General features: G+C 38.5%; 1 protein-coding gene across 3 annotated transcripts in view; it reads right to left on the reverse strand.

The window, feature by feature from the left end:
- Window positions 1-6,240: 6,240 nt before the first annotated feature.
- Window positions 6,241-12,491, reverse strand: part of LOC131935210 (uncharacterized) — a 98,261-nt gene continuing 92,010 nt past the window's right edge. For all 3 annotated transcript variants that reach the window (XM_059291583.1, XM_059291584.1, XM_059291585.1), the window contains exons 19-22: window positions 12,026-12,240; window positions 10,876-11,013; window positions 8,822-8,986; window positions 6,241-7,911 (exon numbers count right to left, since the gene is read on the reverse strand). In XM_059291583.1, the coding sequence (XP_059147566.1) occupies window positions 7,044-7,911; window positions 8,822-8,986; window positions 10,876-11,013; window positions 12,026-12,240 (1,386 nt within the window). In that variant the 3' untranslated portion in view covers window positions 6,241-7,043. The remainder of the gene's footprint in view (window positions 7,912-8,821; window positions 8,987-10,875; window positions 11,014-12,025; window positions 12,241-12,491) is intronic.

Raw genomic sequence — 12,491 nt, forward strand, 5'->3', positions numbered from 1 at the left:
TAAAATATTTTTGAAAATCTATAACACGATGATATTCTCTAAACGAAAATAGATTAAGCCGACTAAATTTGTTCAAAATTATTTTATTGCTTATAATAATCAAGTTATATATTAATAATATCTGTTTATTGTGTGAAAGTTTTTATGTACATCAATCTTTTATCACAAAAAATAACAAAATTATTCACACAAAATCTTCAATCAAACACAATCTCTATTACGTAATTTATTTTACTTGCTTCAAGTCTCATCAACGAAATGTTTTTCTTTTCTTTTGTTTTCCTAAAATACACAAAAACACATTAAATTTTTTCTTTTGTTATCTTGCCGCTTGGATTCGTAAAACGTGAAATAAAGAGTGGCACTTCTTTTTTTTTTAAAGTTAATCAACATTCTATAGTTATGTAATTGTTGAATATCTTCTAGTCTAAAAGTGCACAAAAATTACGTTCGGTTGAGAAAATTTAAAAACAATATTTTTATATCCTGTTTTGTACGGCCGGACAGAATGGATATATTTTTTTAAGATTTGCCAACATTTTAAAGCGTTGTGCTTAACAGGTTGTGATGTAGTTTTGTTTGTTGTTTCGTACAAGAGAACATGTTTTCGATAAAGGTCAGCTAAATAAACAAATAAAACTGACATTGAAACAAAGGTTCTCACACTGAATCAAGATGGGGCTTCGAAAAAAAAAATCATTTTCATTTAGATTCTTCATTCTAAACATGCAAAAATTTTTATTACGTTATGGTTATGACTGAGGGAATTTGTCTTTATAAACTTACGTCTAATTTTTAACTTGAAGAAAACGAAAAGAAAAATTGTATAAGCTAATTCTAAGTTTTACTGTCGTAAGGGTATTATTTCTTTGATGTTTAATACTACTTTGCAATTAATTTTTATTTACAAATTTTTATTATCCTTCAAAAGACAATCCCACGCGCAAGAGATATAAACAAGAACACAATTAAATTAAATAAAATACATGTATAAAAAATTAATTTTAAGAAAAAAAAATTAACAAATTATATAATGTATAAAAATATCAACAAAATCCGTTATAGAGGACAATGATCCTGCAAAAAATAACAAATCTCACCAGGCTAGATAGAAATAACAATTATATATAAAAAATGATAACAATTGATATAAGAAAATAATTGAGCAGATGGATATTTATTACAAGATGGAAAAAATGTACGTATGATAGAGATGGATACGTGTTCAATACGCAAAAACTGTGTACATACGCTTACAGTGTTATTTTTAATCAGTGGTGCTAATTAGTAGTGCTAATTATTGACCCCCAATAGTTAATTGTTTCTTATTATTAAATATATGAATGATTATGAGGTATAATAAATTTTGTTAGAACGAGTACGAAACACCGCGAGCGATACAATGACCGATACCAGTTATCCTGAGCAGTATGTGTGATTGTGATTTGTACAGATGGTCATGGCAGCATCGATACCAACGGCAAGAATGATACTGATAATATGTACAGGTGTGGGTCGATACCAGTAAGTGTTACAAGACTAGGTCGATATCAACTATAGCACATCGAAGTAGCCACACTGGGATGTAGGTTTGAATCTTTTTTTTTAAACCCATCACATGAACCTGGCGTGGGATCGCGTGGTGGGATGGTAGAACGTAAGACTGCTAACCCGAAAGTATTTTGTTCGGTTTCTGAGCTTGAGTCCATATGCCTTCTCTGGATGGATTGGACAAGATCTGAAAAGAAACCATCACGAAGCAAGAAGGGCGACCCCACAAGGGAAGAGAAAAAGTTGTAGGACTGTTGAAAGCCAAGCAGGGACTGCCGGGTTTACATGGGACCCACTGAAGAGAGCCGCCCAGGACTTAGAGGGGAGCTGCAACCTTTGCTCCTCAGGGGCCTTACGGCATTGTGTGAATGAGAAGAATTCCTCCGTTAATGGGGATCTGACATATTTTTAAAAAAAATAAAAGGCCCTGTATAAAATATGGGGCCAAAAAACAAAAAAAAAAGAAAGACGTGACCTTGACTTTTACATAAATAAAGTGGGTTTTCCCGGGGGGAGGAAGTGTCAATTAAAGAAACAGGCTCAGGTTCGTGTGTGATTACTACCACTTTGCTAGTTATGTGTCTTAAACGTGTGTTAATTAAGGAAATCTAATCAACATGCTTTTCGAAAGCTGGGAATTCCAGCCGGCATATGATTCATAGAGACTGAGATGTAGGGGGCAGAACAGAAGACAGGCAGTGTGGGGGAAGATCTGGAGGTAAACGATCCCGGGGGTGGGAAACCTTCTAACAGACAGCTGGTGATGTAGGTCAAGGATGTATTTAACGAACATCGACGTGTGAGTACTAAGGTCAGCTAGCGACAGTGCAAAAAGTGTATTTCATTCCAAAAAAATTTCTTGTAAAAATCCGGTCACTACCCCCCCCCCCCCCCCCCACCAACCCCACATTCGTTAAATGTCTGCAAATAGTTATCTGTATAAACGTTTCGCCACGGGCAAATTTCTTGTTCGACGTTTAGCCCAATGAGAGATAGTTTAAATAAATAACTATAATTTATTGAGTAATATTTTATAGATGGAGAACAGGTCGGGGAAGCGAGTAGATTTATTTGATATTCCAACGTTTTAAAACCGCTGTCCGTGGTTGATTTGATATTCCAACGAAGGCACACTTATTACAAAACGTTTTAAAACCGCTGTCCTTAGTTGGTTTGATATTCCAAAAAATGCACACTTACAAAACAATTTAAACCGCTGTCCCCAGTTGATTTTCACAACTTCCGGTTGTCTCGTTGAAACGGCGGACATCTTGGACGAGCAATTATATTTATTTTTGTCACTTGGCCTTGACCTTGTCTTCCACAGAGTCGTTTGCTCAGACCGAGCCGTCTGCTTTATCTTGCGACCAGCATGTCGCCTATGCTGTGCCTGCTTTTGTAATACCAGTCTCCTGTGGTCTGTGTTTTTTAATTAAACGAGATGTTTTTTCTCTCACGCATTCTTCTTGTTTCAAGGTAAAATTAATCACAGTTGCGTCACTAATGACGTAATAAAACAACTAAATGCCTGTCTTGTAAAAGTTACAACCGGCATTAAAAATGAAGATTCCTTTTTTTAAATTTTTCTTTAAGGAATTTTTTTTTTATATATCTTCAAGTCTGAATTAATTTTCTTTAATTTACAATCTAAATGATTAATTAGTTTACTTACTACAAATTATGTCTTATGTCACTGTGTTATAAATCTAAATCTCGGATGCAAGGTAAAAAAACATTAAAGTCATTTCCTTTTTGTGCGAAACCTAAAGCGTCAACCGTTAAGGTCACGTGTCGTGTTAATCTTATGAGTCATCTAACGTTAACAGGAAATATAAAGCGAAGAAAGTTATACAAGACCGACTTTTGACTTGCTTAATTAAGGGTGTTTGCTTCATTAAGTCGAGATGTCAAGGGAATTAAATAAAATGTTTTTTTAATTATCGTGTGGTGTTCACGCAGGCCATTTTTGGCCAGAACAGGAGCGGATGTGACGTGGGTTGGTATTTCTGACAGTAGAGTTAATGTTTGTTTTCATAAAGCCCAGAAAGTGTTTACAGTTTGTCGCATTTCTTTTGGTGACATACCGGTGTGGGTGTTGATGTTGTTGTTGTGTAAGGTGTGGTGAAGAATGTAGGGATGACGTGGGTGGGCAAGGAGAGGGGGGGGGGGTGAGGTTGTAGCTTGCATTGTGTTTGTTGGTATGAAGGATTTAGGTCTAAATTCCCAGTTGTGACGATGAATGCATGTGTATGTGTTCATTGTACAAGTATATTATATTCGTAATGTATGCATGTGTATGTTTGTAGATTATACAAGTATATGTTCGTAATGTATGCATGTGTATGTTTGTAGATTATACACGTATATGTTCGTAATGTATGTATTTGTATGTTTGTAGATTGTACAAGTATATGTTCGTAATGTATGCATTTGTATGTTTGTAGATTATACAACTATATGTTCGTAATGTATGCATGTGTATGTTTGTAGATTATACAACTATATGTTCGTAATTTATGCATGTGTATGTTTATAGATTATACAAGTATATTTTCGTAATGTATGCATGTGTATGTTTGTACATGTTCGCAATTTATGCATATCTATGTTTGTAGATGTATGCATTATATTTTTATGTTTGTGTATATGCAATGTGTTTTGTGACCTACATACAGGTCAATGAACTACGATGTCCATGTTTGTCCTATGTCTATGCCGGCAGCTTGTTAAAATTAAAATTGTATAATATTCTTGTAACAATTTGCATCTGTTTTACATACGTGTAGGCGCGTGGGTTTTTTTAACTCCTCGGTCAGGTTTGTATTTCTGTAACTAAACCCAAGCGCCAACCTGCCAACCTGGTGGTTGGTGTTGTAACCACTCACATTCGCTTCACACACTTGTGAGGACATATATTAAAATGGTGTGGGGTTGTGTGAGAGAGGTGTTTTAACATCTGAGTTTCTTCCAGGCATCTTTCCCTCCCCCCTCTCCAATGAAAGTCTACCACCCCCCCCCCCTCAAACGAAATAGAATTTATATAGAAAACATACTTTTACCAGTGTCTCCGCCCACCCCCCCCCCCCCCCCCCCCACCCCCCGAAGAAAAAAGTCTGGAAGAAACACTGTTTAACATTTTAATTCTGTGGGGTTTTATGAGAGGGATGCCTTATTTTTGTCAGGATGTGTCTGTGCGTATTTTCGGGGATAGGGATATCACCCTTGTCAATAAACCCCCCCCCCCCACTTTCCTAACCCCCCTCCCCCCCCCCCGCAATAGGGATAAAAATTAGGATTATAATTAAATGTAGAGCTTATAAAACGACCCAATGTAAAACGGGATCATACTGGAATTTAAAAGTCAAATTTATCCAGGTAAAAATTGTTAGTACAAAACTGACGTCATTAACTGAAACCAGAATGAGATGTTCGCTTTTCTTCACTAGAAAATCTAGTTCATGAACTTTTCTAGCCCTTTACCTATTTGGTAATAACTCGCTGTTTCTTCTACTGTAATGTCTATTCATAAAAATCACAATGGGTGGTGGGTAAATTTAGATATTTTTAAATGGAATAAAGAGAAAGATCAAAAGACCAAACCAAAGCAATTACCTTGAGCATTAGCAAGCTTGCTATACGTGTGAGTATTGATCCAGTAGCAATTATTATCAGAGTAATATCTTGCACAGTGGGTGGTGTGATTATGTAAAATACTTAAAAAGGTTGTTGGCTTCATATACTAGAATCTAGATATGCTGAGCGACAGTTTGTAACCGATTAAATAAGAAAATAGCAATGGCCTAGGGGAAAGTAGCATTAAGATGAATGGAGTGTTGAGGGGATGTTAACAATAAAAGGAAGATAACACGGGGTGTTACTATAAAGGGAAGAGTTGTATAAAGGGGGAGTAATACAGTGAGGAAATAACTCTGATGGGAGGGTTACAGTAATGGGGAGGTTACAGTAATGGGGAGGTTACAGTAATGGGGAGGTTACAGTAATGGGGAGACTACACTAATGGGGAGACTACACTAATGGGGAGACTACACTACTGGGGAGGTTACACTAATGGGGAGGTTACATTAATGGGGAGGTTACATTAATGGGGAGGTTACATTAATGGGGAGGTTACAGTAATGGGGAGACTACACTAATGGGGAGACTACACTACTGGGGAGGTTACACTAATGGGGAGGTTACACTAATGGGGAGGTTACATTAATGGGGAGGTTACATTAATGGGGAGATGACACTTAGCTGGACTCTGTAGCTTTAAGAAAACAGTCAAGAGAAGGTAAGAGGTAGTTTTTGATGGGGGTCTGGTAGCACATTTAAAAATCTTACTTTGTAGTAGGTACCAAATTGTAGGTACTAAAGTCAAGATCAGTGTCCTTTATGCAAGAAGTATAAGAGGTTATTATGTTTAGAATAAGTATTTGATGCTATGGGACAAGAGGGGTATTGTCCGCTGTCACTTAGGGGGAGGGGGTATTAGAGGCTGTCACTTAAGTGGAGGGAGGGGGGTCAAAGAGACAGACTTAAGAGTGATGGTAGAGGCTGTCTAAATATAGCACTCACTGTGCGCTTAACAAGGCCAATATCGACCATTTATCGATCACACCTCAAGTAAAAATCAATCTGATCAGTTGCCAAACCCATTTACTCCCCCCCCCCCCCCCTTAACCGACAAACAAACTGAATGGTTGACCACATGCATATCTGTAAAGCAATAAAATACCCATCAATGTAACGTCATCGTGAAGCTTCTGGTTGCTACGTGAGTGACGTCAGCCATTCAAGATGGCCGCGTCGTTTTGTTATGTTTAGCTTAAAGTCCAATTTCCACTTTTACCTTTCAATGTAGAAGCCATTTTTTTCTTAAAATCCACCAACAGAAGTCACACATAATCCAATCATATTCAAGTATGAACGTCTACTGTAAATGATCGAAAGACACTTGTTTCGAATGCCGTTTGGCCGAATGAGCTTTTGCCCAAATCAACGCGAATGGACTTTTGCTCAAATAGGCGTTTGCTCATACAGAATGGATATTTTTCTGAATGCTGGTTTTCTTGGGCGTTTAACCGAATGGGAGTTTGTCCAAATGTTTGTCCGAAAGCGTTTTTCCCGAAAGGACTTTTGCCCGAACTGATAATTGCCCGAATGTTAAAAAGAATTCCATCAAGAAGTAACCTGTGTATCCAGAATGTCTTCTTTTATTAATCACAGCCAAGAAATGGACAATGGTTAACATCTTTTAATTAATCAGAGCCAAGAAATGGACAATGGTTAACGTCTATTCCCACGCCCTGTTTTTTATACTGGGTACCTTGTCACTGCTAATTAATTAATTAATCTCCATGTTCAAGCAAGTGAAATATTGTGAGTTATTTCAACAAGCTTCAGAGATATTGGCACAGTTTTTTAGCAATCTGTCATCCATCTAGCACCATGTTAAATTGCATAATGTACTTTGTAAATATGGCTGGCTTTCAATAAGCCCCCTTTTCATTAGATCGGTCACTCACTAAAAGCGTTAAATCAGATTTAGCAGTAAAGACGCACTGCAGGCCGAATAAATCCACCTTTTGTCTGGAGGTGTCTAAGTTTCTGGCAGAGTGGTGCTTGAAGTTGAGACCATTGCCCAGCCCCGAATGGTGATTGGCGTTCAGGCTGTTCCCTAACGTATGTCGTGAGCATAGCTCCCTGAGAGAGTCAAACTTCAGAATGTTGACACGCAGGTTTGTGTCTGAGCGTGGTGTGGGCCTGTTGTCCATGTTGACACGCAGGTTGATTTCTGAGTCTTGTGTTGGGGGCGTGGCATGAAGGTTGACCCCCGGGATTGTGACGGAGCCGGCTGTAGGCGTGTCGTCGGGGCTGATTTCCATGTTTTCTGTGAAGTCTTGTTTGGTCGTGTCATGGAATTCGGTGGAGCGTGAATTCCGTCCCTTGCTGGAACATGTTCCCGCTGATGTATCCCGTGTCTGACTCGAATATGTTCCTGTTGATGTATCTCTGCCCTGACTGGAACAAGTTCCTGTTGATGTATCCCGTCCCAGGCTGGAACATGTTCCCGGAGACGACAAACTTGTCTGGAGCAGTTCCTCGGATAGCCCAGGCACGGGGCCGTTAGTGTCGACAACGTAAGGACCCTTGGAGACGGGGTAGTGGGCACACACCATGGCGAAGCTGTCGTGGAGCTTAGACGACGGGTACCGCCTCATTGGTCGAATAGAGTCACGTGATCTCGAAGCTGAGTCCGACAGATCTAGGGAAGATTTATTCGCGAACGGAAGTTCCAAAAAGTAGTTTTCTGCACTTGGGTCTGGGGACTTTTCTCTTTCCTTTCGTTCATTATTCCTAAAAAAAAAAGAAAAATTATTATTTATAACATTCTATTATTATATTTTATTTAAATTTTTCTCGAAATCATTAGTTAATGGAATAATTTACCATGAGAAATAAAATAATGATTTGAACTATTATAGTCTGAGAAGTCGTCGTCTTGGGATATTATTATTATCATAGAACGCAGCGTGCCTTTGAGTAATATTGCAATTTCTTTTTACTTTGGAGGAATGTTGCTCTGGGGATTCTACTAATGGCTACCACACACTGTTGATTAAAACTTGCATTACTGTCGAATAATCAAGTTAGGCAGAGTATAAAGGGGAAAAAAACATTCACAATAAGGGCTAATGCTTGTTAGCGGATGTTAACGGTATTAGAAATCCGATACTGGTAAATGTGGGTTAAAAGACGGCAGGTAGCCAACAATGTCAGGTTTGTTTACCTGCAGTAAGGTAATGTAAACTGTCGGTTTCTCAATAAAAATGAAGGAAAATTGTTTTTTTTTTTCATTGCTTGAATATGACGCCCAGACACAATGTAGCAGATGTAATTGACAATTAGATGAAGAAAACAGTTTATGCTGGTTATATGGTCACAGAATCATCATCTCAGAAGGTAATATGATCTTCTAATCAGGCAGTTTATTTAACAAGAAAAAGGTTGCGTACGACGCTGATCTCCTCTATGTTTTAAATTGTATCAACACTACATTTTTTTTCATATACAACAACTACAGGACATATAATTGCTTGATATGTACGTTTCTTTTTTTTTCCATTTTAAAACATATTTTTTTTAATACGAGGTCAAATTAGGGATTTCAAAATCTATCTGTTTTTGGCTTATCATTAGTGAAACTGTCTGACGAATCCTATAACCCAGACGATAAAAAAATTGGGGCACCGGTTGCCATGGTTACCTGTCATCGCTGCTGTCGTTGGTGTAGTAATCAGAGCTGACCTCGACAGCCAGGTCAATGTAGGAGCAGGTCGCCTCCAGCAGGGATTCGATCTTGAGCTTCAGCTGGGTGAAGGTGGGTCGGTCGTCCAGTCGGGGGTGCCAGCAGCTTAGCATGATCTTGTAGCTGGGGACATAGGTGAGGGGCTAGAGAACGTGTGGGGGGGTCTAAGGGGGACACAGGTGAGGGGCTAGAGAATTTATGGGGGTGGGGGTGTCTAGGTGAGGGGCTAGAGAATTTATGGGGGTGGGGGTCTAGGTGAGGGGCTAGAGTAATTATGGGGGTGGGGGGTCTAGGGGGACACAGGTGAGGGGCTAGAGAATTTATGGGGGTGGGGGTGTCTAGGTGAGGGGCTTGAGAACTTGTGGGGGTGGGGTGTCTAGCCGGTGCACAGGGCAGGTCCAGTCTTCTAGCCGGAGATGGGGCTGTCTAGACAGGATGGGGGAGGGTGGTTTTGTCGAGGAGGACGTAATATTGGTGTCAACAAAGTTGGGTCGGGGGTGGCGTTAACTTGCCCGGTTGGGGTGGCGTTATTTGCCGGGTTGGGTAGTTGGTTTAGTTGGGAGGGGAAGGGGGGGTGGGGGTCGATGAATATAACCTGATGTCAATCTCTCACCTTACGGTTATTCTAACTGATCTGTCGCATACGATTATGTAAATATTGTTATCCGTCAAATAAAATAACCTCTTGAGACTCTATCCCTGCTCATTTTTTTATGAGCTAACTCTATGAGATTAGCGTCGAGGTAAAGAACACCACCTGAATATTTTAAGCCGGAATTCTGATAACCCCCTGGATTACCAGACGAGAGTTGAGGGCACGTCTCAGAGAAAATTGTTATCGCTCATATCATCTTGACCTTTGGGGTTAAAGTGCGATTTTTTTAAAAATAAATAATCTCCATATCCATTCCCTCTAATCAGGATTTAACGTCTGAGTATTGTTTAAAGCATTTGTTTTTGTATTTCAATATGATGTTTTCGTTGAGTTTGAAAAAAAAAAGAATGAGTGAATGAATGAATGAATGGTTGATAGAGCCAATGAATGAATTTTTTAAATGAGAGATTCTAAGATTGTAAGACCGAAAGATAAAAGATTGAAAGATAGAAAGATTGAAAGATTGAAATAAATAAAGAATTAAAGAATAAAAAAGAATGATTGAGTGCTTGATAGACGTAATTAATTACTAAACTAAACACGCAGTCATGTAGTATGTAAATCATATATCGCGTGGGCCTACAGAATCTATTTATAAAGTCAGGTTTACGTGTACCCATCTTTTGAGCGTAGGTGGTCAATATTTTTTAAATTGATAAGATTACGTAATCTTGACATGCTGAGAATCTTTAAAAATTCCGAAACTCTTGAATGAACCTGGGGTATTCCAGACAGACAGGGAAGAGGGGGGAAAGGGGCGGGGTTCAAGGAGCAGGAAATATAACTTTAAAATCTTGAAAACATGTCTGAAGCTATGTGAAAGAACATACCTGCAAGACAGATGTATCTGACACGGCTGACCTATTTTTTTTTAATTACCTGCGCGAGATTTTAGACGATTCAAAATGCTGTGAATTACATAAGCTGCCGTAGTTTTTTTTTTATATATACGAATTAGATCTGTTTACATTTTCGTTTGAACAAAGTGAATAACCCCATCCTCCCCTCCCACCCCTATGGTGTATTACCACCCTTAAGCAGTAATCTAGGTCACTCTGACATGTTCCGGATAAAACTTCAAACGGATCTAGAACATTCGAGATGCCCTGGTGTAATTAGGTATTAGCTAATGACGTCGTGTATTCAATTACAAGGCCGTACAGCTCAACTAAGTTCCGGTCGTGTTTCCTGTGATATGTCTAGAATTGTCTCCCTCTTGATTTGGTTGGCGAGTTTCCAAAAGCGAGTTACCTGCCCTTGAGGTAATATTTTGAATGTTTCTACAACTATCTCTGTGATGGGTTTAATTGATTAAATCAGTCGAGGGTAATTCATGCAAATTACAGGTTTAGCTTACATGTCCAGGGAGCAGTTGACCGGCCGTTCCAGCCTGTAGCCCTCGCTCAGCAGACGGAAGAGGTCGTTGTTGGGCACCCCGGGGTAGGGGCAGCCTCCCATGGTGACGATCTCCCACAGCAGAATGCCATACGACCATCTGGAACGGACGAGATGCAAGACACAAGCTTAGCAACAATATCCAGTTAGTCGACACAAGCTTAGGAACAACATCCAGTTAGGTTTTAGTTAACACAACGACATCCAGTTATTGAACGAGGGTTTAGTTAACTTAACAAAATCCAGATATTGGACTAGGTTTTAGTTAACACCACAACATCCAGTTATTGAACAAGGTTTTAGTTAACACAACATCCAGTTATTGAACAAGGTTTTAGTTAACACAACATCCAGTTATTGAACGAGAGTTTAGTTAACACAACAAAATCCAGATATTGGACTAGGTTTTAGATAACACAACAACATCCAGTTATTGAACAAGGTTTTAGTTAACACAACGACATCCAGTTAGTGAACAAGACTTTAGTTAACACAACATCCAGTTAGTGAACAAGGTTTTAGTTAACACAACAACATCGAGTTATTGGACAAGGTTTTAGTTAACCTTGCATAGATGCAACGCTAGACGATATTTTGTGCAACTATGTAAATTGATAAATGCAGTAAAACTTAGGGTGTTCGTTTTCTTTCCAAAAATATCAGGAAAACTAAAAGCATACCTTACCCTAACCAATATTTGGCTCTAGTAATAATTCTAAACCAAAACATAACACCACAACGTAACTTTTTTTTAAATATCATTAGCCCAACATTAAGCTTCTAACACTAACAATAACGTATCCGTTGTCGTTTAATGACATGTTGTACAAAACCTCCTAATGTACACAACCTCCAATATTTGTATTCAATTACCTATTTCTGAACCTAAATGAAAATACCCCGATCACTAAACCTAACTTCTAAACCTAACTCTAATTAGTCTTTAGTCTCTATCTTAACTGAAAGTACCTAGATTATATAAACATAACTTCCTAGCCTAACACTGATCAGTTTTAAGTCTTGATCTTAATTAATGAGTCTTCTATTTCCTAATCCCATCTCTACCCCAAGTCGTATCAAAGTGCTTCAGAAAAAAATTCCTTGAGACTTACACATCGCTCTTGATGGTGAAGATCTGATCAAAGATGGACTCGATCGGCATCCACTTGAAGGGCAGCTTCCTGGCCGAGGTGGGCTGGTAGGCGTTGGTCTCGTACACGTCTCGCGATAGACCGAAGTCCGATATCTTAACGGTCGTGTGCGACGAGACGAGGATGTTCCGGCACGCCAGGTCACGGTGGATGAACCGGTTCTGGTGCAGATATTCCTGCAGGAACCGGCAGGGATGTTTTTAAAATTACATCTTTATAATCAACTTTAAAAATAAAATTTTCTTCAGGGCATTTTTACTATTTTTAACAGGGATATTTTTAAATTACATCTTTATGATAAAAAAAAATGTTTATTTTTTTCAACGATATATCTTTATTTTAACATAGATGTTTTAAATTACATCTTTATAATAAACTTTAAAAATAAAATTTTCTTCAAGGCATGTTCACTATTTTTAATAGAAAT

The sequence above is a fragment of the Physella acuta genome, unplaced genomic scaffold (genome assembly GCF_028476545.2).
Source record: "Physella acuta isolate Inbredline_101_S28 unplaced genomic scaffold, ASM2847654v3 ptg000137l, whole genome shotgun sequence".
NCBI lineage: Eukaryota > Metazoa > Mollusca > Gastropoda > Physidae > Physella > Physella acuta.